The following is a 23,689-nucleotide window of genomic DNA, read 5'->3' as shown; positions in this document are numbered from 1 at the left end:
TTCTCATGGTATGACTGTTGTTTATTTACTCAGCAGTGGTAAAGTGATGGACTGACCGTAGAATTCCTTTGTCCACCTAGGTGTGGTTCATTTCCCACCATTCAGCTAATGTTTTTTGTAACAGGAGACAGCGACTCATTGTTCCCGCATGTAGCGACAAAGTCTTAATTTAAGAATTCAAGGAAGAGCCGCTGTCATATTACATCACAATGGCAGACAAAATAATGGTGCCAGTCTCTTTAAAAAACACATTTTTAAAACATGAAGAGTGTTCAGCAGGATTTAAATTTTTCACAGTGACCCTGCTTAGCCCTGCTGTCCCCAGGCTTGTGAGGAGAGGTATGCAACAATATATGCATTGTGCGTAGTCTGACAAAGCCAGCCCACAATTCAGCTTCATTCATTTAAATGTGATGTGAAAACTGATGATGCAAGATGTACTCTGGCTTTTGTGAGGCCAGATCACAGCTAACAATGGCAGTAAATAATGAATAAAGGATGGCAAAAAGCTCTCAGCTGTGTTATTTCTTAGATAAGAGATGGTCGCTGACATGGACGGCTTAAAAATGTGTGATGCAGTTTATTGATATACAGCGCTGAGATGATTAGCTGATGAATCAATCATTCGGTTGACAGAAAATGTTGATGGTAATAATTTTGATGATTGATTGATTGTTTTATTAATCAAACAAAAATGGCAGACATTTGCATTTTTTTCTCAGTTTTAAATATTTGTAAATTGAATATCTTTAGCTTTTGCAGATGGGCCAGAACAAGACATTTAAAAATGTTTTGTCTTTGACTCTGGGAAATTGTGATGGACAGTTTTTGTTGAAGTCAATCCAAAAAAAAAAAAAAAATACTCTGATCAATCAGAAATGAAAATTACTTTGTTGTGGCCCTACCTGTTTTTACGTGTTAACTTGTATGGACTTATTTTTCTTTAATTTTTACGTTACATTAAATTAGCTTAAGTTTAAGTTAAGTTCTTTAAGTTATATCGGAACGCAGCCCTATTGAAAATAGGAATCAGCTAACATGACCAATGATCAAAATAACAAAATTAAAAATAAAAGCCATACATTTCAAGCCTGGCAGAGTGGGGAAAGAAACCTTGACTGTTGATGCCCTGTGCAGATAGCGTGTTTGGGAGTTTTGCACATCCTCTCCAGTGTATTGTTTTCTGCAGTTGCTCAACATCCTAAACGCTGTAAAGGTCTGTTAAAAGCGGCAGTTATCGTCTTTTCACTGGAAAGCCAGCATGCTGCCAAACCCTCTGATTTGACCATAAACAAAAACATTTCCTGTATATCAAACCAGTTTCCCTCAATTGTACTGATCCTGTTGATGAGAAGTAGAAAGTCTCTGGAGGAAAATTAATGCTGTCCTGTTGCATTGATCTTTTTTGTTGAATTTTATTGTGCATGTGTGGAATAAATAAATAAAAGAATACATGTCATCAAACAAATAATCAAAAATAGCCTCTCTTTATTGTTGACCTTTCTGGATGAGATAAATGTAAATATAGTGCTGAAATAATTCGTCTAAATTATTACAGTGAGAATAATTTTGGATTTGTTTGCAGATCAAAGTGCGATTTGTTTTCAAATTATATCAATTCGCTACGTCTGTACAGCTCACATATCAGCAAACACAATGCCCTGAAGGTGTCCACCTCCTAATATTTACTCTCACATTTTTTTTTCTCCAAAGGGGCTGAGCTTTCCCAAGTCAGGCCATCCTCGCGCAACCATTTAGAGAGCAGTTTGTAGACAATAACCAATTACACAGGTGTCGTATTTCAGTCTCTATAAGTCAGGATGCGTGAGAAGGAAATCCTTCTGAAGAGGAAAGAAAGGTGCAGAGTATACACAGGTTTCAGGCGTTTCCTTGCTGCAGTTAAGTGGATAGATGAGAACGTAAGACCATGGCAAGAAATAAAAATAAAACTATCAGTTACTGGATGTCGAGCTCTGTGCCCTTTAACTGCAATTTGCATCTGAAATTGAAAATTTTATTGGCCCAAGCAGGGCAGAATTTTCCAGTTCCTCAGAAGGCCATGTGGTGCTTTTAATGTGAGGTAAAAATATGGAAAGGTATTAGAATTATACATTTTCCCAGTTTTCAACAGCTGGCTGGTCTTCCCTTGTAAAAATCTTAGTTTCAGTACTTAAATGGCAACAGCAGACCATTTCAACAAAGAAAGTATAAGTGCTTACTTTTGATGCATGCTGAAGTTTTAAAAACAGAAACAGCTAATGCAGGTCGTCAGCAGGCCAAGAGGGGGAAGGAAAAAGCCTAAGCTGACACTTGGCCTTTGCAGGTCATGATATGTCACACTGTCTGACTAAGGTATGTGGGAGTACGTTGTTAAAAGACTTTGTGTGGGAGTGGTGGAGTGACATGAGGGAAGTTTCATCTTCTATCCACAGTTGGAAATGGCGCCATACTGAGGTAACACAGTCATGACTACAATATCCATTCATAGAGCCATGTTGCTGCTGATGCATCATGAGCCTCAGAGCGGTCCTGTGACAGCACGAGGAATCTATAGGCAACAGGAAGAGGCTCAGGACAACTCAGGAGGGAAAAACAAATCCATTCACAGTCTACGCAAGCTCCAACATACAGTAGCTCTTACTACAACATATATATCTATATAAAAATCTGAAAAACATAGCTTTTATTAAAAGTTATTAGGAAATGTGCTTGTTTTCAACACTGTCTTTAATTCAGTAAGGACTCAACAGGTGCTCCTGCTTTGAGTGGGTCAAGAATTGAAGCTGTCTGTGACGGTTTCAGATCTCAAACGTGTATTCAAATGTCACTGTTTTATGGCATCATTCAAGCTGGCCCTGTCGCTGGCGAACAAGCTGCAACAGCGCAGTTCACTGACTGCATTGAAACTGTTTACTAAGTTAGTCTGTAGCTATAAATAGAGATCATCAGCATTGAAAGAGGGGAAACAGTAGTCCCTCTGTCCCGGCAGTGTTTTCCCTAGTGCTTGAACAGCAGGAGAGTCCGGGGACCTGAACTCAGGCTAATTAGCTAATTCATCAGCTCTGAAGGGAATGACATGTGATTAAATCCAGTCAACAACAATCACTTTCTTTGCAAGAGAAGCTGTCATGACTTTCGCCAGAATCTTGGTGATTTCAGAAAATAACAGTAAACTTGGGAAACTACCCGCCATGTGAGAAATAAGCGTCAGTTCAGGTGAATTAAGAAACAAGTTGCATGTGGTTAATAGTACATTGAGCAGTGGTGGAATATAACTAAACACGTTTATTTTACTGTACCTAACTACATATTTGAGGTACTTGTATTTTACTTGAGCATTTTCCTTTTATTGTTCCAGATGCAAGAAAAGTATTACATTTTTTACCCCACTACTTTTTGACAGCTACAGTTTGCAGATTGAGATTTTCTCTTAAAACATATAATCATTTTATGCTCTGAAATAACTTTGTACACAGAAGTAAATAAAGCAAACTTCACATCAACCAGCTACAGCAGTGAAATTCTGCTTACACAGTAAATAATAAAAAATGTAACACATGAGTTCTTTTACTTCTGATACTTAGAGTAAATTTGGCTGATAATACTTTACGCATTTCACCTTAAGTAGAATTTAGAAGGCTCTTATAGTATATTAACATTGTGGGAATGGTACTTTTATTCAAAGGACTTAAATGCATCTTCCACTGCTGAAATTATGCAGTATTTTTAGCAGCATATTTACGATTAAAGATTTTTGTCACCATTGATTATAGATGATGGTTGCATGGGCTCTGGCTCAGAAGATAAACTGTATATTTTCTAAGAAGGAGAGCCCCCTAGTGTTCAGATACTCACACAGGAGGGTCCATACAGAGCAATCCACGTGCTCCTAAGGTGAACAGCCAGTCTGAGAGAAACAGCTAGACTTGCCTAAAACATACAATGTCTACTACTTCAACATGACCTCTTCTGGATGCCTTCTGTTTTTCTTTCTTCCTGTATTTTTTCAGTACAACGGCACCTGTCACTCAAACCTCACCACAGCTGTAAGCACATAGTTTAACACTCTATAAATGCACTCAGAGGGAACCAGATATCACCAGTGGTGGAGTGTAACTGAGTATATTTACTATAAGACCAAATCTGAGATGCTTGTACTTTTATTCCACTGCGACAAATAAGAGAGACAAATAATGCACTTTGTCACTCGTGTATCTGACAGCTTTAGTTATTAGCTACTTTTCAGAGTAATATTTAGATATAAAACATGGTAACAATGCATTATGTTCATCCTATACAATTATATTCAACCAACAGTATATTAAGTAGTTCAGCTGCACCTCGACCAGCCTTTAACAGTAAAATGTTGGATACGTTATAAAATCCAATAGCAGACTGCTTTCTACAATTGTAAAACACTTAGGGGTCATTTTTCATTATGGGTACCTCTACGTTTGATACTGTAAGTACATTTTGTACTGCCAATGCAGGGCTTGTACTTGTAATGAAGTATTTTCACAGTGCGGTGTACTGAATGTTTCGTCGACTGTGCATCTTGGCTATCTACACTCCATATAACGTCCACACACGCCCGGCATAGTGAAGAATAACTGATTTAAATAATCTTCAAATCTATTTTAGGTTAATGTGCACCTCTTTAACGATACGTGTCACTGCTTCGCCAACACAGTATGTGAACGGACACTGTTTCTGCCCGTGATTTGATGCAAACGATTGTTTGACGTCCTCTCGTTTCTTATTAAAGGCAGCTGAATTCCCCCCTCGAGATCCCCCGCCGTTGCCGTAGTTACCAAGTAACAAACAACTTGGGGAAAGGTCACGCGCCAGATGAGACAAGTGAGACGTTATCGAAGAAAATGTTTGTTTTTTTTAAATAAATAATGCTGATAACGAAGAATGGAGACAAAAAACACGGGGCCTATTTTCCCTTGGTAAGAGCCAGTTCACGTCTTTCTTCTGGGGCCTTGATGTAGCTTCATAATATCACGTTAACAGTCGTCTATGTCTTTATTTTGGTTAATGAAATTACTAGCAGTCGTTTCTTTGAGTTGTAGTGAATGTGTGGACCAGCAGTGGGGCCAATAGTTAGGCTATTTAGCTTTTTTTTTTTTTTTTTTTTTTAAACAGAAATACTTGAAAATGTCCAATTTTATGCTACGTTATATTTCTACTCCACAACATTTCAGAGGGAAACCCCCCACCATGCATGTGTTAGCATGTGTTTAATGCTAGCATACATTTGAGCTAACTTCAACTTACTTTTGGGTAGATTCATCTATAACGTTGCATCATATTACATAAACTAATTATATAACTTTTTATTCATGTAGTGGAGTAAAAAGTACAGGACTTCCATCTGAAATGCATTGGAGAAGTATAAGGCAACATAAACATAACATTTAACAAACATAAACATCGGAAGAAACAACAACCTCCTGTTATGGGTTATTATTTTCAGCCTTGTCTGTTTTCTCACCTGAACTGAACCAGAGAAATGGACTGAAACCAGGGGGAGGAGATAAATACCTAGAATTCAAAGGAGAAGGAAAAGAAAGACGGCAGGACCAGATAAGACAAATGAGTTACAGGATATCTGACATGGTCGTTTAAACTTTCAGTATGTGGTCCAGGCTGATGCATTTCTCTGTTAAGAGAGGCGATATAACTATAAGTGCAGTCTGGCCAGATGCATTCCCAGAAATTCTATAAATCGTCTCTATTAGTCTCCCCAATTCATCAAAACTCAGGTATGATTTGTGGCCAATACAGTAGACCTGCAACTAATACTACCTTTGTGAAGCTTACAAAGTTCATTCATTCATTCATTCATTCATTACAGATTGTACGTTAACTCTCAAAAGACATTCAAACTGCTCCGTGATGCTGCAAAATAAGATATTGCCATGATCTACTGTGGGGTTCACTTACAAAAACTGAACAAGTTTAGAGAGATGGATAAGAGTGTTCAAGTGGGAAAATGTTTTTATAGGATCATAAAGTCCAAACACAAAGAGAACATCATGCACAGTGCTATCCATCTGTCAAATCCCAACAGAATAAACCCAATTATGAAACAACATGAAGAGACGACACATCAAAGTAGCCTGAATTATCACCAGGCCCTCGACAGAGAATATAAATGGTCTTATCATCTCCTTTTTCGTCACAGATACGACACAGTGCCTGATCTTCCCTAAGCACAGGCTGAGCGTCCAATTGGCAAAACATAAAGGAGGATATAAAAAGACAATTCAGGGAGCAATGTGCATGTGGCTGAAACAGACGCACATTCTCCTCAAATATGAAAAATACTCAAGTGCAGAGAAAGTTCAAAGTGAAGGTAAAGGCCAGTTGTCTCAACATTTCAAAATCGTATGAGGTCTTTGACTTTTGTCCTTTAATTAATGAGTCTATATTTGTCAGTTTGTACACACACTATGAACACACACTGCAGAGATAAGAGTAGGAGTCCTTGTTGCTCTATGCCAGCTTTACATTTCATTGGTATCTCATATCGGATTGTAATAACTGTTGATACAGTGTGTAGCAACAATGCACTGACCTTATTAAAATGTCTACTATTTTGAGTCTGGTATCCTAGAGTCGAGACAATGTACTGTATTTCTATTAGATACATAGTTGACACTGCAGTTTACTTATCAAGTATCCTTGTTTATCATTATCCTGAACTTGTATTTGTATCATTTCAACTCCTTTGTCAGATATTTGAAACTGCTTTACAGGATAATAAAGTTGTTTTTTTTTTTTTTTTTTGGTAAATCCTCAGGTACAAAGAGAGGTTGCAGACCAAGTGTCTCAAAGCCTCGACAAACAAGATTTCCTCGGTCGGCAGTTTTTGGCGTTCGGTAAACGTGAGCCGTGACGACTTCAGTGATTGCTCGGCACTCTTAACTGGGCTCCAGACAGATGTCTCACCGGTTATTTTCCATGGCGCTCCAAACCGCAACTCCTCTCAAAAGCCGAGAAAGTCCATCTCCAAAGAGCATGCTTGCTTCTCAAAGCAGATGACCCAAAAGCAGATTCATCGAGAATATGTGGCTGCTGTGGAGGAAAAACTCAAACAGCATCCTCTAGCTATGTATCCACACTATAAGGATCACATGACCCCAGAGGTAAGTGGAGATAACGGCAGTCTGGACTACCAGGCTGTTATGTGCCAGTATTACTGGTTAAGGGTAGGCAGAAGAATGAATGATGCCTGAATGAAGCAGAAAATGTTTAAAATGTTCCTGTGTCACGACATATTTACATGGTGTATTCATTTCTCTCTAGTTATTTGATAAGGTGGTATCTGTTTTGGACCCAGAGATGTGCGTAAGCAGCGCCTCTGCACTTCCTGCGCCTACGAGAGACCATGCAGACGAAGACGAGGAAAACTGTACTGCCAAGTAAGGAAGAAGTGGACAGAACAAAACACAATAAAAGCAAGTATTCTGGAGTATTAAGATAATCTAAATTACTTTGATACATTATCTAATTAGAAATACTAATGGAAAATAAATGAATAATGATTCTGTCTGTAATAAGGCTACACATTACTTTTCAGTCATCTTACAGCAGCCCCAGTGTCCAAAGTCCAAATCCCAGAAACCCTTTCATACTACAAATGAATGAAAATGGTATCAAGAAAGGCCAAATGGTCAAAGTGAATCAACCGAGTGCCCATGAGGACAGGAAAGCAGCCACCACACTTTTCAGCAAATGGTTTGCCTCAAAAAGACCAAGTGAGCAAATTTGAGACATTTAAGAAACTGGCACAATAAAATAAAGGTTACTGTTTGCCAGGCCTCACACAAGAACCTGTGTAATGTTAAAATGGTTATACATGAAACTTATGTTTGACTCTTCAGGACGAAGAGACAGATCAGTCTCTCAAGTCAAGAATGAAACCCTGTCACAGCCACAAAAAGGCAGGACAGTCGTGTTTCAAAAGTCTCTGAAATAAAATACAAAAAGAGTAAAGTTTGGCAAATCTGAAGTCCACAAAAAGCAGTAAAATATCATCTTTGGCTGCTTATTAGAAAATTCAAAGAACAAGGAGCTGGACTTTGATATTCAAAACAAGATATAAGATCAGGACTTCCATTTGCTACATAATCTCAATGTCCCTTCCACAAGTTGGTTTGTTGACAGACTGAGCAGCTGAAACAGATATATAACCAGTATGTAACCTTAACTGTCAGGAGTTACGGAATGCACAATGAACTGCAACTGCCAGCTGTGAAAGGCAAGACTATACATTTAGAGGAGGTGTTTCAAAAGACAAGTCATTGGGTTTGTCATTTGCAAACAGGAAACGCTGTTCAAAACCACACTGTAAAAAGATAAGAAAAAGGAGAAGTGTGTCTAAAATATGTCTCCTTTTCTCACTGCAGCTTTTGTATAATCCCATTTCGAAAGAGGCAAAAGAACCTGAGTAGGTTGGGTCTGTTTAAACTCACAGTACAAGGAAACATGGACAATTAAGCACTGTCTATAAGCAGAGGTTTTAAGTTTAATTAGTGCCTTAAATTAACTTGAGCCAGTACAGATGCTGCATTATTGTTCACTGTTCCTCACTATTTGTACCATGCTTGTCATACTGTGTGTACTATCAAATGTGTAAATATGATGTATTTATGCAGAACATGGATTTTTTTAATTGGCATGATTTCTGGTGTGAAATAACAGCTCACATCCATTAAAAAAAAACTTTATTCAAAAAATAAATTACAAAAATACACCTGATTGGTTGATTTTATAAAACATCCTGGGGAGCCTTCATCTGGGGAGTCTTTCGATGTAAAAAAGGAGTCTTCTGAAAGGCAAAAAATATAATCAGTACTGTGTCACAGGATTACAGAAACTATGGTCAATCAGTAGCATTTACTCAGTTTTATTAAAAACTGTGGAGGCCGTGAGCTGCTGAAGGACTGAAGTATAACAGGGAACTTCTTTTGCTGATGTGGCTTTCAGTTGCCTGATAACGTCCTCCTGACGCCTCAGACTTGCATTCAAAAATAAGTGAGAGAAAACATCTGCCTGTCTTTTCATTTGTTACTGATTAACTATAAGTAGTTAACGTTTGTGTGAATGTTATTTGCTTTCCCTCTCAGTTAATATACAGCTGATAGAGTATCTTACAGTAGTACAGCAGCTCAGTCTGTGTACGCAGACGGCTCTCGTTAGCAAATTAAAATCTTTTCTCGTCATTAAACGTGGAATATGTTTTCTTGGATTGTTTCTTAAAAAAAAAAAAATAATAAAATAAATTGTAGTTTAATAAATCACAATCTGTTAGACTGTGTTCAACAGATACAGAAACTGTGTGTATATAATGTGCAATATTAACAACTTACTGATTAGAGGAGCCAGCCTCAATTCTGCTGTGTTATGTTGGTGACTGTCGGCTTTTTGGGTCAGAGGTCAAGAGAGAGTGGACGGGTGACCTGCGGCCAAGTGAGAGTAGCTGTGGGAAGGAAGTGTGCTTTGCTGCAGTTGCTGGACATGATATAACCGAGCCTAGAAAAGTCATTACATATACAGTATGTTAGAAAAATGAAATTCACACTTTGCTGTATTTAAGGCTGCAAGTTATGCTAATTTTCATTATTCATTAATCTACTGATAATTTTCTCAATGAATTATTTGTATTTAGGTTTCTATAAAATGTCTGAAAATAGTTTTAAAAAAACCCCAAACAAACATATTTTGTAAACATTTTGTTCGACTGCATGAGAACAACAAAGCAGTTCTGTAAACTCACTCTCACTGAACGATTTGTGGTTGATTATTTTGCTGTCCAGCTCAGCTGTCTTCAGGAAATGGGGCTCGCTGTTGGTTTATGCACAAACAGACATGCATCACATTACACAGCCTGTAGCACTTTGCGACGCCTTGCATGTTGCATGAGGGGTAATAGGTCACATGGGCGGATGATGTGACCATCTTGTAGCCTCAAGGCAAGTCTTTCATGAGGTATTGAAACAAAAACACTGTGTTGATTAGGTTTGGGGTGTGCTCCCTACCTGCCGTAGGTTTTTCTCCTCAATCTGGAGCCAGATCTGACTTCTTCAGGCCTGTCAGTACTGCTGTAGGTTTCAGGGGAATATTAAAATATACAGTGAGACATTACACAAGAGCATATCACTTTCCACAAGTCCATGAGAAAAAAAAACTTAACACAAGTCTTGAAATTATACAAGGTTGTCTATTTTTTTTAAGGTATATTACAGCACAAGCAGTGAAACACAGTACTGTTAATGAGACCACTCATGTATGTCTCACCCCCTCCTCCTCCACTCCAGCGACTTCCTGCTCACTTAGTAGCATCACATGATTTTCAGATGTGACCTAAGCTAGCCTAAGAGCGAAGCTAATCCTTGCATTGCATGGGAACGGAGCCAGACGTACAATGTGGTTCTGTGCACTCTCCCCGGTGTAGACCTCCTCCTGTGGAAGCTGCCGCCAGCGGCGTTGTTATCTGTGTGTGGTCTGTGGTTCTCCGAAATCACCCCTCGCAGCTCCTTGACGAGAGACCTGAGCTCCAAGGCTGGGCTCTCCTGGTGCCTCTTTGGCTTCAGCAGCCAATGGAGGAGAGAGGAGAGAAAAACAATGTTAATGTACTGCTGTGGTGATGCCAATATTCTAAGTAGCTGGTCTGATTAGCTTGTATTTGAAGCCAGCGAATGTGGGACAATCTCGCAAAAATCAATTTCTGTGAAAACACCATCTTTTATCATGCTTAAAGCAGTAAAACACGTAAAACTACAGTTGCACCATAATACTATGAGACAAATGAACAAAACAGTATTTCACTGCTCTGTTCAAATGATTTATCACCACATTTCTCTCCTTACCACGGGAATGTAATGGTGTGTATGTTTTTGATTGAAAGGCCGAGCAGATGTGCTGAGCTTGTGTCTGTGCTGCCAAATAAACAGTGATTCACATGTGTACTTGATGGACTGGAACTGTGGGAGATAGGCAACATATAGGGAGTTCTTAACTGTACCATGATCTGGGTATTGGAGACGTGCTGGGAGGAGGGTGGAGCACACAGCGTAGATTGGGGCAGGAGAGCCAGGTCAGGTGGAGGTACAGTCAGAGCTGTGTGCAAATTTTGACCTTGGAGCTCCTCCAGAGAAGATTAAATAGGTTATAAATCAAGATTTGTTGAAGGGTTCGTCTGGCTAGAGTCAGACGTTATTATCAAACATGCACGATGGAGAGAAAACAGTCAAGAAGGTTCACGTAAGGAAACAAAACACGTATGGGCAAACTGTGTAAAAGGTGGATCAGCCTTATCCCCTTTCACAAAAACACCCTGTATGTAATCAAGTCTACCTTCAAGTCCAGGGCGTGTTGGAGCTTCAGACGGAAAAACTCCTGCTCCTGCAGCTGGATGAAATCTTGACAGTCTGCAAAGCTCTCTGACATCTTTGGGAGGATAGAGAACATATGAAACAATAACACAGTGATGGACACAGACACAGAACTAGACTGATAAGGTTTATTTGTTTTTCTTAAACCAAATTTATAAACTCAAATTTTTGTGTTGTTCCAGAGGGAGCTAATAACTGTTTGGGGGTCAGCCCGTTTTCAAAGACCTTTTCTGACTGAAAACGTTTTTGTTAAACCATTCTTTTTTGGGCATTTTCTGCCTTTATTAGACAGGAGACATAGAACAGATGACAGTAAATGAAGGGAAACGGAGATGGGGAATGAAATACAGACTGGAGACACTGTCTTGACTCTAAATGCCAGATATCATTTGGTGGTAATATAATGACTAGAACAAAGCGTAAACGAGCAGCACCTTATGAAGGATTGCCTCCAGCTGGCTGATCCGGCCCCTTAACTGTTTATCTTTGGAGCGATTGGCCTCCAGCTCACTGCCAAGTTGTCTCTTCTCCTCTCTGACGAGGGTAAGTTCCTGGAGCTGACGCTGGTGCTCTAGGCTCTGATAGTGCTTCTCCTGGAGAGGGTAGAGAGAGTTCACAAAATGGTGTTTAGCAGTCAATCTATTCATTTGTGGGACTGGGCAAAGTTGTCTCAGCACACTAATTTGAAGCATCTGAGAAATAAGACTTAAAAAGTTACTGAAAAGACTTGATTTATATTAGCTAAACTGAACAAACTTGGATTGACTCAAATGAAGTCACTGCTCACTGTTTCATTTTCACCTGAGCCAAAGCCAGATGTATATTTGGAAGATTTTCAAAACTCATTAAAGTCATTAATAAAAGTCTTACAAAGTAAGCAAGTTTTACTGAGTAGAGACATTAGCATCTCCATGAGGAGAATAACCAACAGCTACTGTAAAGCATCAGCAAAAGCAACATCATAAAGTTTCTGGTGTTTATTTTTTATCTGATTTTTTTCCCCTCAACTTCCCACAACTTCTTTGGAATTGGGTTGTATTCCAGGAAGTTGGAAAAGATCTTAAAAAGTGAAATTAAAGTTAAATTACTAGTTAAAGTAACTTAAGTAACTGTTCATATTAAGAGAACCTGATCCGACTCGATCGATCTACCCAAACACTGACACACTCAGGTATTCACCTGGTGCAGCTTCTCCACAGTCTCCTCTAAATGTTGGATTTGGCCTTGTAGGGAGTCGATCTGCTCTCTCCTGGCAGTGATCTTCTCCTGCATGTCCATCGCTGCCCGGAGGCCTGAGGTGGAGACAGAGAGACAGACGGAGGGCAGGGAGGCGATCAAGACTTTGCACATATCAAGGACATATGTTTATGGTTACACGTGTCAGATTATATCTCAGAGTGCGGCAGAAGAAGAAATATAATATTGCGATTTCCTTGAACTATACTGATAATCTTCTGTGGAAGACTCGTCGGCATTCCTAGATTTCATTAGGATCCAAGTAAATCACCTTTATCAACATCTGATCACAAACTGGATGTAAATCAGCAGAATTTTCCCAGATGTTTCTCTGAACATTAGATCTTTTAATTAAGTCTCAGTTTAAATCATCTAACCGTGTCCATCAGCCCCCTCCAGGGTCCTCAGGGTGCTCCTGACCTGGTCCAGTTCATCGTGGGCGTTCCTGAGCTGACTCTGAAGCTTCAGCACCACACCCTCGTGCTCCTCTTCCTTACAGCTGTGGAGCTGTTGCAGCTGCCTGTGCTCCTCTGAAATCGGGCCCGCACAAACACATGGATTACATCCTCCGAGAGAAACACACTTTACCGCATAAGCAAACACACACAACAATAGAAGGGCTTGGTTAACAGTGAAAACATACCAAACATGGTTCTTTGTTTTTGTAACACAGCAGGACAAGAAGATCATTTGATTTGGCAAAGAAACCCTGACTGCTGAACTCTTTCTAGAAACAGCACTGTGTAATACTTGGTGAATGACTGTTTACACTAGTTTGCTGTTTGGAGTTATCAAAGGTCCTAGAGGTCATAGCAGATGCTTGACTTCATACAATATGGCAAAAAACCACATGGAAGAGTGTATTACGCCACCATTTTTAGTGTTTTATCATGCAGTAGGTCCACCAAAAAGCACTGTGGTCTTCAGAAGATGGTAAATTTGTTACTTTTATTCTCTGCCGTCCTTCATATCATGGTTTGAAACAAACATAGTTTTAAAGTTCCAGATTCGGGTTTGAATAGAATTGAGGATGGAGCTTTAACTGAATACTTTTTGGACAATGTTTTGCATTTTACATTTATTATGTAGGCCTGTGCACGTACGTACATTTATTTAATTGCTGGATATCTCCTGGGACGCTATATGTCGGCTTTTCCAATTTGTATGAGGTTGTATTTGTTAGATGCTGGTGGGTTCACATATTGGAATATCTGATGTGTTGATGATTAATGTGTCTGAAAATGCCATGAGGTCGTGTAAACAACCCGACATGAAAATAAAACAATTTATCCATTCAGTTATTATTATAGTGAGAGAGATAGTTTGTTTTCATGACCATTGTTTTGTTTATATGATGGGTATTGGTCTCCTGTGTGGTGATCCATATTCAGTGAAGCTCAGCTCACTAGTGAGGGTGAGTAACTGCATGCATTGGAGCTCCAGCTGGGCGGTGAGCTGCTGTTTCTCCAGAGTTTGCTCCTCAACACGCTGACTTTGTTCAGTCACAGAGGCCTGTAGCTGCCGCCTCTCATGCTCCGCAGCTGCCAGGTCTGACCTGTGCTGGTTTAACTCAACCTAATCAGCATATGGCACAAGAGGAAGGAAGAGAAACAAAGAACAGGCGGTTAGTGATGCTGTAGGTGGGGTCTAAAAGTTCCCTTCTCTGATCTGGCCATGCTTCAATGAAGCTTTCTGCCATGCTTCTGACCCTGAGTTCCTGAATCTCCAGCTTGTGCTGGTTTAGCTGGTTGCTGAGGAGGCTGTTCTCCTGGTGAAGCTTGTCGATGGTACGGCTGTGCTGCACCGTCATCTGGATGCTGTTCTCCATCTGCAACCTCAGAATATCTATCGTCTTCTCTCGGTCGTCCAGCTTCAGCCTCAGCGTCTCTCCGTCTGCATGCAGGGTCTGGCACCTGGAAAGATGCTGGAAGAATCAGTTGAGCTTAATTTAAATGAGCCATAAAAATGGGCATGTTACAGAGACATACACAAACATACACACACTCTACATGGTTTATTACCTGCTGGGCTTCTTGCTGCCTGCGCTGGAGTTCCTTATTTTTCTCCTCCAGAAGTTCCTGGGATTCCCTCCCCTCCTGGGCCCTCTGCTCCAGCAGGGCCTGCAGGCAGGTTTTCTCCTCCCCAGCTCTGCAAAGCTGCTCCTTGGCAGCCTCCAGCCGTCCTCTCAGGACCTTTACCTCCTCCTGGAGCTCACACTGCTGCTGCTTACCGCACCTCTAGAGGATACAGCAGGAGGCACAGTGGGCCAAGTGTATTTAAAAGAACAAAATGTAATTTGTTAAGAGACAGAGTGTTTGTCCCATGATACAGATGCTCCTACTGTGAATAAATGTATAGTGGCCATTAGGATGGGCACTAAAGCCTCAGTCAGTAAAACCAGCAAAGCCAATCCTCTAACTAGAACCTCCATCTGAGCCTGGCAATCCTCTTTGAGCGCCCCCACCAGTGTCTTTCACCAGAACACCTCAAGCTCTTTGCATTACCCCACATTAAAGTATCATTCAGATTACATCAAGTCAACTAGACACTTCTTTAAACAGTGTTCTTTAATGTAAACATGCACTTATTTGAGGACTTTGGGGATGATAACAAGACAAAGAGACAAAATGTTGGTTTCACATTCATGGTGTGCTGCAGCACCTGAAGTTGGCCCAGTTGGGACTGAAGCTCCTCTGCCTGTTGTACAGTTCGCTCCTTCTCTCTCTGAGCATCCATCAGCTGGGACTGAGCCTGAATGAGCTGCTGCTCCACACAACAAACCTACAATGTCACAAACAGTTTTCAGTCTGACATGGGAAGTTCTGTCAGAGTTGCTTTTCCACATTCACTAGATTCATAACCATGGTTGGAATTTAAAACCAGCACAATCCTGGTAAATTTAAGTGGTGGCTGTTTGTCTAATCTTTAAGCCAGTTCGACTTTACTGATCTGTACTATCTCTAGTGATGTGGATACACAGTGATAATGTTTCATTACTGACATTCGTGCTCAGAATATTATTGTTCATTCTTCCTAACCTTATCTTTATGGCTGGAGAGAGCTGACATGAGTTCAGTGACCTGACATCGGTGCAGTGATGTCTGTCTCTCAGCAAGTTTCCTGGGCACAGAAATTATACATTTTTGACACACAGACATTAATTCAGAAATTCAACATTGTCAAATCATTTCAAAAGCACTCTCTGACAAACCAGGCATGAGATGATCTGGGAAAAACACTTACTTAAGCAGCTCTAACTTGACACTTAAGCTGACGCTGTTGTTTGTTGATGAGCTCAGTTTGCTGGTCAACTGCGCCACCTCCTGGCCAAGACTTGCAATCAAGTCTTCAAATCTAGGACAGAGCATTTGTTGTGTTTTTATGAGATACAATGGAGTGTGACAGATCACATGCAACAGTTAGATGGGATGAAGTGATACAGCAAAGACCATAACGAAAAAACACTGACTGACCAGAATTCAATTTGGCTGTGAGTACATTTGCTGTTCTGGTCTGTTGCCTTTAACACTGAGCTGATTTACTGGTTAGGGAACACTTTGTGACTGATGCTTAACAAGTTGATCGTCAGTCAGGTTATGACATCATGTTTTCTAAGCAATGAATTAATGACTGCTTGAGCCAGACATGTCATGAATGTGCAAAAACGTCTTGCATAAAAGCGTATTTTAAGAATAGAAACAAAATGTGAAAATATTTCCAGTAACACCTTTCATCATTTGTACGTGCAAATATTAAAACGCTGAAAATAAAAACTGAAATATTTTTGAGAGAAAAAAAAAAGCATGGATTAATCTGATGATTATTTTATTCCATTTTCTTGTTTAACTGTCCACAACCCAAAAATGAATTTATGTCTATCATCTGTGACAAAGAAGAGCAGCAAATCGTCATATTTAAGAAGCAAAAACCTGAGAGTATTTTGTATTTTTATTTGAAGTGACTGAAATTATTAATCTATTATCAAAACAATTGCCGATTTGTTTTCTGCTGATTGTCTAAATGATCAGTCACTTAATAATTGCAGCTTTACATTAAATTACCTTTCTTTCTGCTCATTGACTCCACTGTTTTCCTCACTGCCCAGGTGTTCCACTGACTGCCATAAAACAGACAAAAAAAATGAGACATAATAGGAGAAAAAGTTCAAGTCTAAAAGATACTCAACCATAACTGACTTCTAATACTTACCAGATCAAGTCTCTCCTGTAGCTCGTCTGCCTCATCGTTAAATTCCTCAGTTAACTTGGTGATGTTAGGACTGCTAATGGCGTTGTTTCCCCATTGCTTGTCCTGAGATAACAGTGAGGCGCACATCTCCTTCACATTTCGTTCCAACATCTCTACTCTCCTGTTTAACGCCAACGTCTCATCTTCTGTCTCCTGCAGCTTCTGGTCCCCAGCCCTTTTGATGTTCTGGAGCTCCTCCAACATGCACAGCATCTTTTCCATCTGACCAACATGTTTCCTCGAATCTTTCAATCTACAAATGAAAAGATCTGTGGGTCAAAGTCATCTGAAACATTTTCTTTGTAGAAGTAAAACTGTGCTCAAGTGTTCACCTGAGGTCAGACAGGATGTCCTTCTCCATCTGGACTTTATGTAACTTGGTCTGCAGGTTCATGATGGTTTTGTCAAAACCGAGTATGTCTTGTTGAGGATGATCAAGTGTCTGTGTTTGAGGGTGTAAAACAATATATTAGCTAGAGAAAGCCTTACCAATTCAGTCACTCACACATCATCAAAATAATAAGACTGATGACTGAAATAAAAGTATGAACCTTGCTGAGCTGCAAGTCAGACAGCTGTTGCAGGCAGCCATCTATTGCATTTTCAACCACCTCCTCTGCAGGAGAGCAGACATCCCTTTGGGCCACTTCTTGGTTTAAACTATCCAGATCACAGACCAGGGGCTGATTCACTGCCTGCTGCTGGGCTGGATGAACAGTGGAATGTAAAGATGAGTAATCTGGCAAAAGAGCAGAGGAAGTATTTTTTTTTCCAAAGTGTTTTTTTTTCTTTGCTACAAAAATGTCGGATGATACTGTTTGTACTCACAGACATTACACCTGTTGTTGTGACAGCTTTGTCCAGGTGAGCTGTGGATGTAGCCAAACCTCTGCAAGGTTAGTTTGGTTGCGTTTTCCACCTCATCCTGCAGCCTCTGCGTTTCTTTTGTGCGCCTATCGAGCTCCTCACTGTTAAAAAAATAAACGTTAATTAGGACAGAGAGTATAGTCAACAATGATGCCACAGGACTGTGAAACATGCTGTTAAATCAAGTAAACAAAAGCGATGGTTAGAGGTCAACTCTGGGCTTACAATATAAATGTCGGCTTTGTAGATCCATTGATAAATCAAGTCAAAATAAATTCTGAGCTGCTCGTGAGTTGGGAGTTGAGCTGAAATGTCAGATGAGCAAATGAGTTGGTTGTTACAAAACAAGTGGCACTTTGTTGAAGTGAGAAAAGAGAGAACGAGCTTTGAGCTAACGTTACCTTAACTCATCCAGCGTCATGCTGTTAAATCTTAGCCGAACAGACGCGTCATGAGCCCCTGCAAAGGAAGGTCAACAAAAGACCTGAAGAACTGAACAAATCGATTCCAGTAAATTAACAAGTTTGCTGTTCTCTGTCCACTTAGCAAGTTGGCTAACAGGAGATTTTCCCCACCTTTGCTAACCGTACGTTACCAACTTACCAGTTGCGCCTTGTGGTCGTTTTGTATTGATCGGCGGAGATTCAAACTGTGAAACGTGAGCGCCATTATTACTGGGAAGCCCAATACTCTGAGAATCAGAGGGCTGAAACCCCGATGACATCTTTGTTTACAAACCATTTAACAGCTTGGATGTAACTCCCGGTACCTCCTCGAAGCTAACATCAGCAGCTAGCTAGTATGTTGTCATGGTTAGTTGTCGTTAAACGTAAAGTTTCATCACCATGGAAACACCATCCGTAGTCAAGATAGCATTATGCTATCAATAATTTGGTGTATTTTGGCGCTAACAGTTGCCCTAATTATCGCTGCCTGGCTAACTGAGTTGCTCAGTCGGATATTTGGTTAAAGCTCACGTTGAAATGATAGCAAAAGTAATGTTAGCGCCATTCTTTAAAACAATCCGTCAACATCCGCTTTTTTTCTTCTACGGTTTAGTATGACGTAAAGGAGTTTCCAGCGGTGCATGATGGTCATTGTGGTTTACGTGCTGGTCAGCGGTAGCTTGTTTATTCAGGGCGGACCCTGACCCTCTGTTTTCAACAGGGACCAAGGATCCTGTTTTAACATTTGCCGCCCATCATCAGTAATCAGAATGGAAACATGAAGAAGTATTAAGTGTAATTACGTTGCAGCGCTATCTTTATACTGCACGTCGGCGGTTTCTGGCCAAGGTAAGACGACCATTTGTTGAATTACGCCAGCAAGCTAGCTAAATTAGCTTACATTTGTGTTATTTGTGTTTGTGACGCCTTCAGTTTTTTGCCATTAATGGATGTTATTGTTCATCCGAGCTCCATATTTCAAGAGCCGAATAAAGCTAACAGCCTAAATCTATTAATTCATCCTCTTCTGAAATGTGAAATAGCGTCCTTGCTATGATTGATTTGGTGACCTACTTTCTGTTGTTCAGTAGGAATTTAACCGAATGTTAGCAAACTATATTTAACGGTAGCCCAAAACTAATGTCAACATTAAAGTTAAGTATTGTGCTTTAGCATATATTTACGCATTGTTCTCATTAAAGAGTTTATACTATCGTATCAGCAGTGTTATTATCAGACAAGAGTAGGAAGGTTTTTCTTGGTGAGGGGGTCTTCCACTGATACCTGACACCCAGTAGGTGTGGTCTGGAAGACAACATTTATATGTCCTCTCTGCCTTTCTCTGTCTGCGGGACAATTCCTCCTGTTTTCCTATTCCCACAGTTAGTGATATTCTCTTTGCAATGCAAAACCATTGAAGGATGTTGTTTTCCAGGATGAGGGATCTTCAAGCCATTGACAGCTTGCTCTTGAAAGAGCTGAAGTCATGTTGTGCGAGGGAGTACAACTTTCTTCCCAGAGAGGCTGGCCTGAAGCTGATGGAGTCGGCCTCCACAGAGGTATCCCACTGACCTGATTTTACATTTTTGGCTGCTTGTGCAGACATATGGGTTTGCTGAAATAGGTGCTATTCCCAGTGATGTCTATTTAATGTAAAGTTAACGGTCCGTTTTCAGAGTCACAGTGGCGTGTCTGCGAAATGCAGAGACACCAGAGTGGAAGAGCTGTGGGGCCTGACCAGTTTCTTCGGCTACAGCACCCAAACATTTGTTCAAGCTGTCAGTTTGCTTGACAGATTCCTCACCATCATGAAGGTAGGAATTGAACAAAGCATTCAGGTGTAATGTATTGTTTCAAGTTACGATATCAATCTGCAAAATGCTTTGCTTTGCAGCCCCCAGTCTTTGCACGTTTACTCGACCACAGTGACCTTGTTTGACCTTGAATCACGGGATGTTGAGTCACGCTTGTGATTGCTGTGTTGTTGTGATAGGTGCAGCCCAAACACTTGCCCTGCATTGGAGTCTGCTGTCTTCACATTGCGGCCAAAATCGTCGAGGAAGAGAGCAATGTCTCACCCACCCACGAACTCATTCGAATCAGCCAAAGCAAGTTCACTGTGTCAGACCTCTGTCGCATGGAGAAGATCATCTCAGAGAAGCTCAGTGTGGAGCCTGAAGCAGTCACAGCCTTAACCTTTCTACACCTCTACTACTCAGCCTTCACCTCCCTGTCTGCTGGAAGGTAAACATTTCATACTCTTTTGCTGACTTTTGTTTCTGCTTTGTGAGGTTTGTACTGGCAGATCATGTTAGGATTCCCTCTATATTTTAAGGGAGGAGATCCCAAGCATTGGGAGACTGGAAGCCCAGCTAAAAGCCTGCTTATGCCGGCTTGTTTTCTCAAAAGCAAAAGTAAGGATTGTTCTCAGGCGATAATTTTAGAGCGTAGCAGCTTTTACTTTGAGAACTGAGACATACTAATCTGCTGTTTTTCTCCTTCACAGCCATCAGTGCTGGCACTGTCCCTCATTGCTCAGGAGTTTGAAGCCCTCCAGTCCATAACCTTGTTTAAGATTGTTCAGCAATTCCAAAGACATGTAAAGGTATGAAAACAGTAGAGATTGCCATGGCTGTAGGTTGCCAGGGCTGCAACAACTAATTCATTTCTCAATTAATAAAAATCTGATGTCAGATTTATATTCTTGATAAATATCAAAGACTTTTATTTCTGTTTCTCTGGACATTTGCTGTCAGACTGAAAGATTCCATAAGTCACCATTTGTCGTACTATTTTACCATCTGTTTTACTTGTCTTGACTTGTTGATGACAGCATATTTGAGGACCGTCTCTGTGTGCAGCCTCTCAGATGTTTGTCCTGTGTATCTTCACAGATCAGTGAAAGTGAGCTGCGTCACTGGAAGGAACTTGTGGCTAAGTGCATGACTGAATACTGCTCAAGTGAATGTAACAAACCAGACAACAAAAAGCTTGTTTGGATCGTGTCCAGGAGGACAGCACAGAATCTTCAGGCCAATCACTTCAGTGTACCTGGGTTGCCAACTATTCCTGAGGGGAGCTGGGACGAGAGTGAGAGGTTGATAAACCAGTTTTTTCTTTTCACTTCCTTCATGCTGCCTTTTGTCTGACTGAATATAATGTGCTCTGATGGTGAGATGTTGACAAAATAGTCATTCATGAATTCCCATGGACTAACGTTGAAGTCTGCTGAAGTTCTCAAATTCATGACTCAGAAGAATCACAGCTGGTAAAAGTAATTTATAAGGAAGTTCCATTTTGGCGTTCAACTGGATCCATTCATTTTTAAATGTGTACTGTAGTGATGTGCAGATTACAGTGAAATCCCTGCAGATTCTCTGCGGATCAAAACTGCTGGATAATATAAATGAACATTCTGATTAATAGCAGATGGGTGATGTAAGACATAATGAATGAGGAAAATATGAACTACGTTCTCTAAAATGTGAACACTGAAATTTTTCCTTTCATGTCAGCAGTATACATAAGTCATCCAGCTCGAAGAGATGCAAAGGCTGTCATACTTTTTGAGATTTTAAATATTGATTGCCAGAAACTATTTAGTTTTGTACATTTTTCAGATGACTTGCTGTCGCTGGTTAAAGTGGCAGATCACCAGCAGCAGATTAGATCAGTAATTGATGTGAACTGAGTGACGGCTGGTTAATGCAAACTCTGCAGCTGGTGTCTGTATTCAGCCAAAGATCATTGTGATTGAAAAGCCACTTCACACAGTGCGACAGCTGAATACTTTCAAATCTTCAGTGCTTGTAGAAAGTTGCTGGTTAAGCACAGTAGGCTACAGCTGTTGATTGAATGTGTCAGACACACTCAATTCATTTTCTTATGTTACGTTGCTCAGGTCGTACCTACAGGTTGTGAACATTAATTAGGCTGTGTCTGAGTGTTTCTGCCCTCGCAGCCAACAGAAGGTGATCGGACGTCTTTGAGATGTAGTAATGTTAGCCTTTAGGTACTTATAGATGTTGAAAGGTAAACCTGATAAGACTCATTGAAGGATTCAGATTGGTTTGTGGATTCAGTAGTGCACCTGAATTTGCTTTGAAAACGCTATTGAACTCCATCCCTCTGAGCAACACAGACTGATCCTGAAAAAGCAGAATAGTGTATAATAATATGACAACAGTTCATGATTGTGTGAGTGTGGATTTTGTATTGAAGCACAGCATTAACGGCCTCCTCTTGTCTCGTAGCGAGGACTCCTGTGAGGACATGAGCTGCGGAGAAGACAGCCCGTTCGGCTCGCCAGGAAGTGACGGTGAAGGAGCCTTCTTCCCCTCCGCCTTTCTCAAGTGCAAAAAGTGATGAGTCGTCATTGTGCAGTAGCGGCAGATATGTATTTGTCCCCTGAATTGTAACTGATATAAGGTGGTCACCGTGTTTCAGAGCAAACCTGTGTTTCACTTGTCATAGCGTGTGCACCGTAGTTATGCCAAGTGACAGGTTTCCATCATTAAGTGCCTGTGTTGATTCAGTTTACTGTCTGTTTCTTTAACAACAACAAAAAAAACATATCGTAATAATGCAAAATTGCAATATTTTGGCAGCTTGATGGTAGTACATCTGAGCGTCTTTTTCCAAGACGTTCTCTTTTTGTTTGTTTGTGTCCAAACTTGGCACATTCCAGGAAAACGAGTGAAGCACAAGGGAGAATTTCCGGATGTCATGAGGTACACTCACTGTTGAATACCAGCGGACATACTAGCACATCCTCAGTCTTTTGGGTTTTTATACTCTATTTCATCAATATATACAGTATTCTGCAAATGTATGTTATACATGATTCAAATGTGACATATATGACATTGTAGTGTGACAATACCTGACTTTATATGCATGGATACGTTGAAATATGTGATTATGGATGGACGTTGCTCATGTTGACCAAGATAAGCTTACTGTAAAAAAAAACGTTTGAAAAAAATGTACATAAACTGTAAAAAAAATAAGAAAAAATCATTTGTTTTGCCAATGCTACATACTGTGTGTTGTATTTGGATATAATGTGAAATATGTTGGAAGGGCCACAAATAATCCTTCCAAATAAAAAAAAAACGTGCTTTTTATCTACGACTTCTTGTCTTTGTTGGATCCACTTGTTTTGTGTGGTGGTTAACTGGAGCATATGGTGCCTATAGAAAACTGTTGACACTGACAGACCAGCCATAAACCAGGTCAAGTAGATCAAGAGCACAAAGCCAACATCCTGGACAGCACATATTAACACATTCCTCTCAGAAAAATTGTGAATAAAGTAGCATCGACTCAGCATGAGTACATCAAATTTGCTTTAGTAATACTCAGATTAAAGATCAGGGGGCGCATGTTAGGGGATTTGACTGTAGTCCTCTGATCCCTCACTTTCTATCTCATTCAATCAATTGTGGGACAAGCTCTCCTTTATGCTGAGAGCTGCAGAGAAGCTGT

At 40.3% G+C, this 23,689-nt stretch overlaps 3 protein-coding genes across 6 annotated transcripts; 2 read left to right on the top strand and 1 right to left on the bottom strand.

Moving 5' to 3' along the window:
• The first annotated feature begins 4,809 nt into the window (after positions 1-4,809).
• fam47e (family with sequence similarity 47 member E) lies at positions 4,810-8,738 on the top strand. Its single transcript, XM_076730801.1, has 3 exons — positions 4,810-4,952; positions 6,809-7,154; positions 7,315-8,738. Exons 1-3 carry the CDS (start codon positions 4,918-4,920, stop codon positions 7,432-7,434), a joined length of 501 nt encoding a protein of 166 aa, XP_076586916.1. The 5' UTR covers positions 4,810-4,917; the 3' UTR covers positions 7,435-8,738.
• Positions 8,719-18,615, bottom strand: LOC143320823 (uncharacterized). 4 transcript variants are annotated; one of them, XM_076730796.1, is made up of 23 exons: positions 18,360-18,615; positions 18,158-18,215; positions 17,718-17,857; positions 17,441-17,628; positions 17,222-17,331; positions 16,851-17,142; positions 16,703-16,758; positions 15,885-15,995; positions 15,680-15,761; positions 15,303-15,422; positions 14,663-14,878; positions 14,350-14,565; positions 14,048-14,216; positions 13,019-13,171; positions 12,585-12,697; positions 11,840-11,998; positions 11,368-11,460; positions 11,036-11,158; positions 10,435-10,598; positions 10,050-10,112; positions 9,788-9,855; positions 9,381-9,543; positions 8,719-8,839 (listed from the first exon to the last, which is right to left on the bottom strand). In XM_076730796.1, exons 1-22 carry the CDS (start codon positions 18,478-18,480, stop codon positions 9,413-9,415), a joined length of 2,946 nt encoding a protein of 981 aa, XP_076586911.1. In that variant the 5' UTR covers positions 18,481-18,615; the 3' UTR covers positions 8,719-8,839; positions 9,381-9,412. The 4 variants fall into 4 exon arrangements, with proteins under 4 accessions (XP_076586911.1, XP_076586912.1, XP_076586913.1 ...); XM_076730797.1 differs by having other exon boundaries at positions 8,719-8,836; XM_076730798.1 differs by having other exon boundaries at positions 10,050-10,109.
• A 230-nt stretch (positions 18,616-18,845) lies between these two features.
• LOC143320825 (cyclin-G2-like) lies at positions 18,846-23,328 on the top strand. Its single transcript, XM_076730800.1, has 8 exons — positions 18,846-19,051; positions 19,638-19,761; positions 19,879-20,016; positions 20,196-20,446; positions 20,538-20,616; positions 20,709-20,807; positions 21,097-21,299; positions 22,456-23,328. Exons 2-8 carry the CDS (start codon positions 19,639-19,641, stop codon positions 22,565-22,567), a joined length of 1,005 nt encoding a protein of 334 aa, XP_076586915.1. The 5' UTR covers positions 18,846-19,051; position 19,638; the 3' UTR covers positions 22,568-23,328.
• Positions 23,329-23,689: the final 361 nt, after the last annotated feature.

This window comes from Chaetodon auriga, chromosome 5 (assembly GCF_051107435.1).
Source record: "Chaetodon auriga isolate fChaAug3 chromosome 5, fChaAug3.hap1, whole genome shotgun sequence".
NCBI classification, from domain to species: Eukaryota; Metazoa; Chordata; class Actinopteri; order Chaetodontiformes; family Chaetodontidae; genus Chaetodon; species Chaetodon auriga.
This window is presented reverse-complemented; position numbering and strand designations above follow the sequence as displayed.

Coding starts and splice junctions, on each gene's coding strand:
- fam47e (XM_076730801.1), top strand. CDS start 4,918: ATGGAGACAAAAAACACGGGGCCTATTTTCCCTTG. Junction 4,953..6,808: donor ACGGGGCCTATTTTCCCTTG/GTAAGAGCCAGT, acceptor GTAAATCCTCAG/GTACAAAGAGAGGTTGCAGA. Junction 7,155..7,314: donor AGGATCACATGACCCCAGAG/GTAAGTGGAGAT, acceptor ATTTCTCTCTAG/TTATTTGATAAGGTGGTATC.
- LOC143320823 (XM_076730796.1), bottom strand. CDS start 18,480: ATGTCATCGGGGTTTCAGCCCTCTGATTCTCAGAGTATTGGGCTTCCC. Junction 17,858..18,157: donor ATGACGCTGGATGAGTTAAG/GTAACGTTAGCT, acceptor TTTTTTTAACAG/TGAGGAGCTCGATAGGCGCA. Junction 17,332..17,440: donor CTGACTTGCAGCTCAGCAAG/GTTCATACTTTT, acceptor CCTCAAACACAG/ACACTTGATCATCCTCAACA.
- LOC143320825 (XM_076730800.1), top strand. CDS start 19,639: ATGAGGGATCTTCAAGCCATTGACAGCTTGCTCTTGAAAGAGCTGAAG. Junction 20,017..20,195: donor GATTCCTCACCATCATGAAG/GTAGGAATTGAA, acceptor TTGTTGTGATAG/GTGCAGCCCAAACACTTGCC. Junction 20,808..21,096: donor AATTCCAAAGACATGTAAAG/GTATGAAAACAG, acceptor GTATCTTCACAG/ATCAGTGAAAGTGAGCTGCG.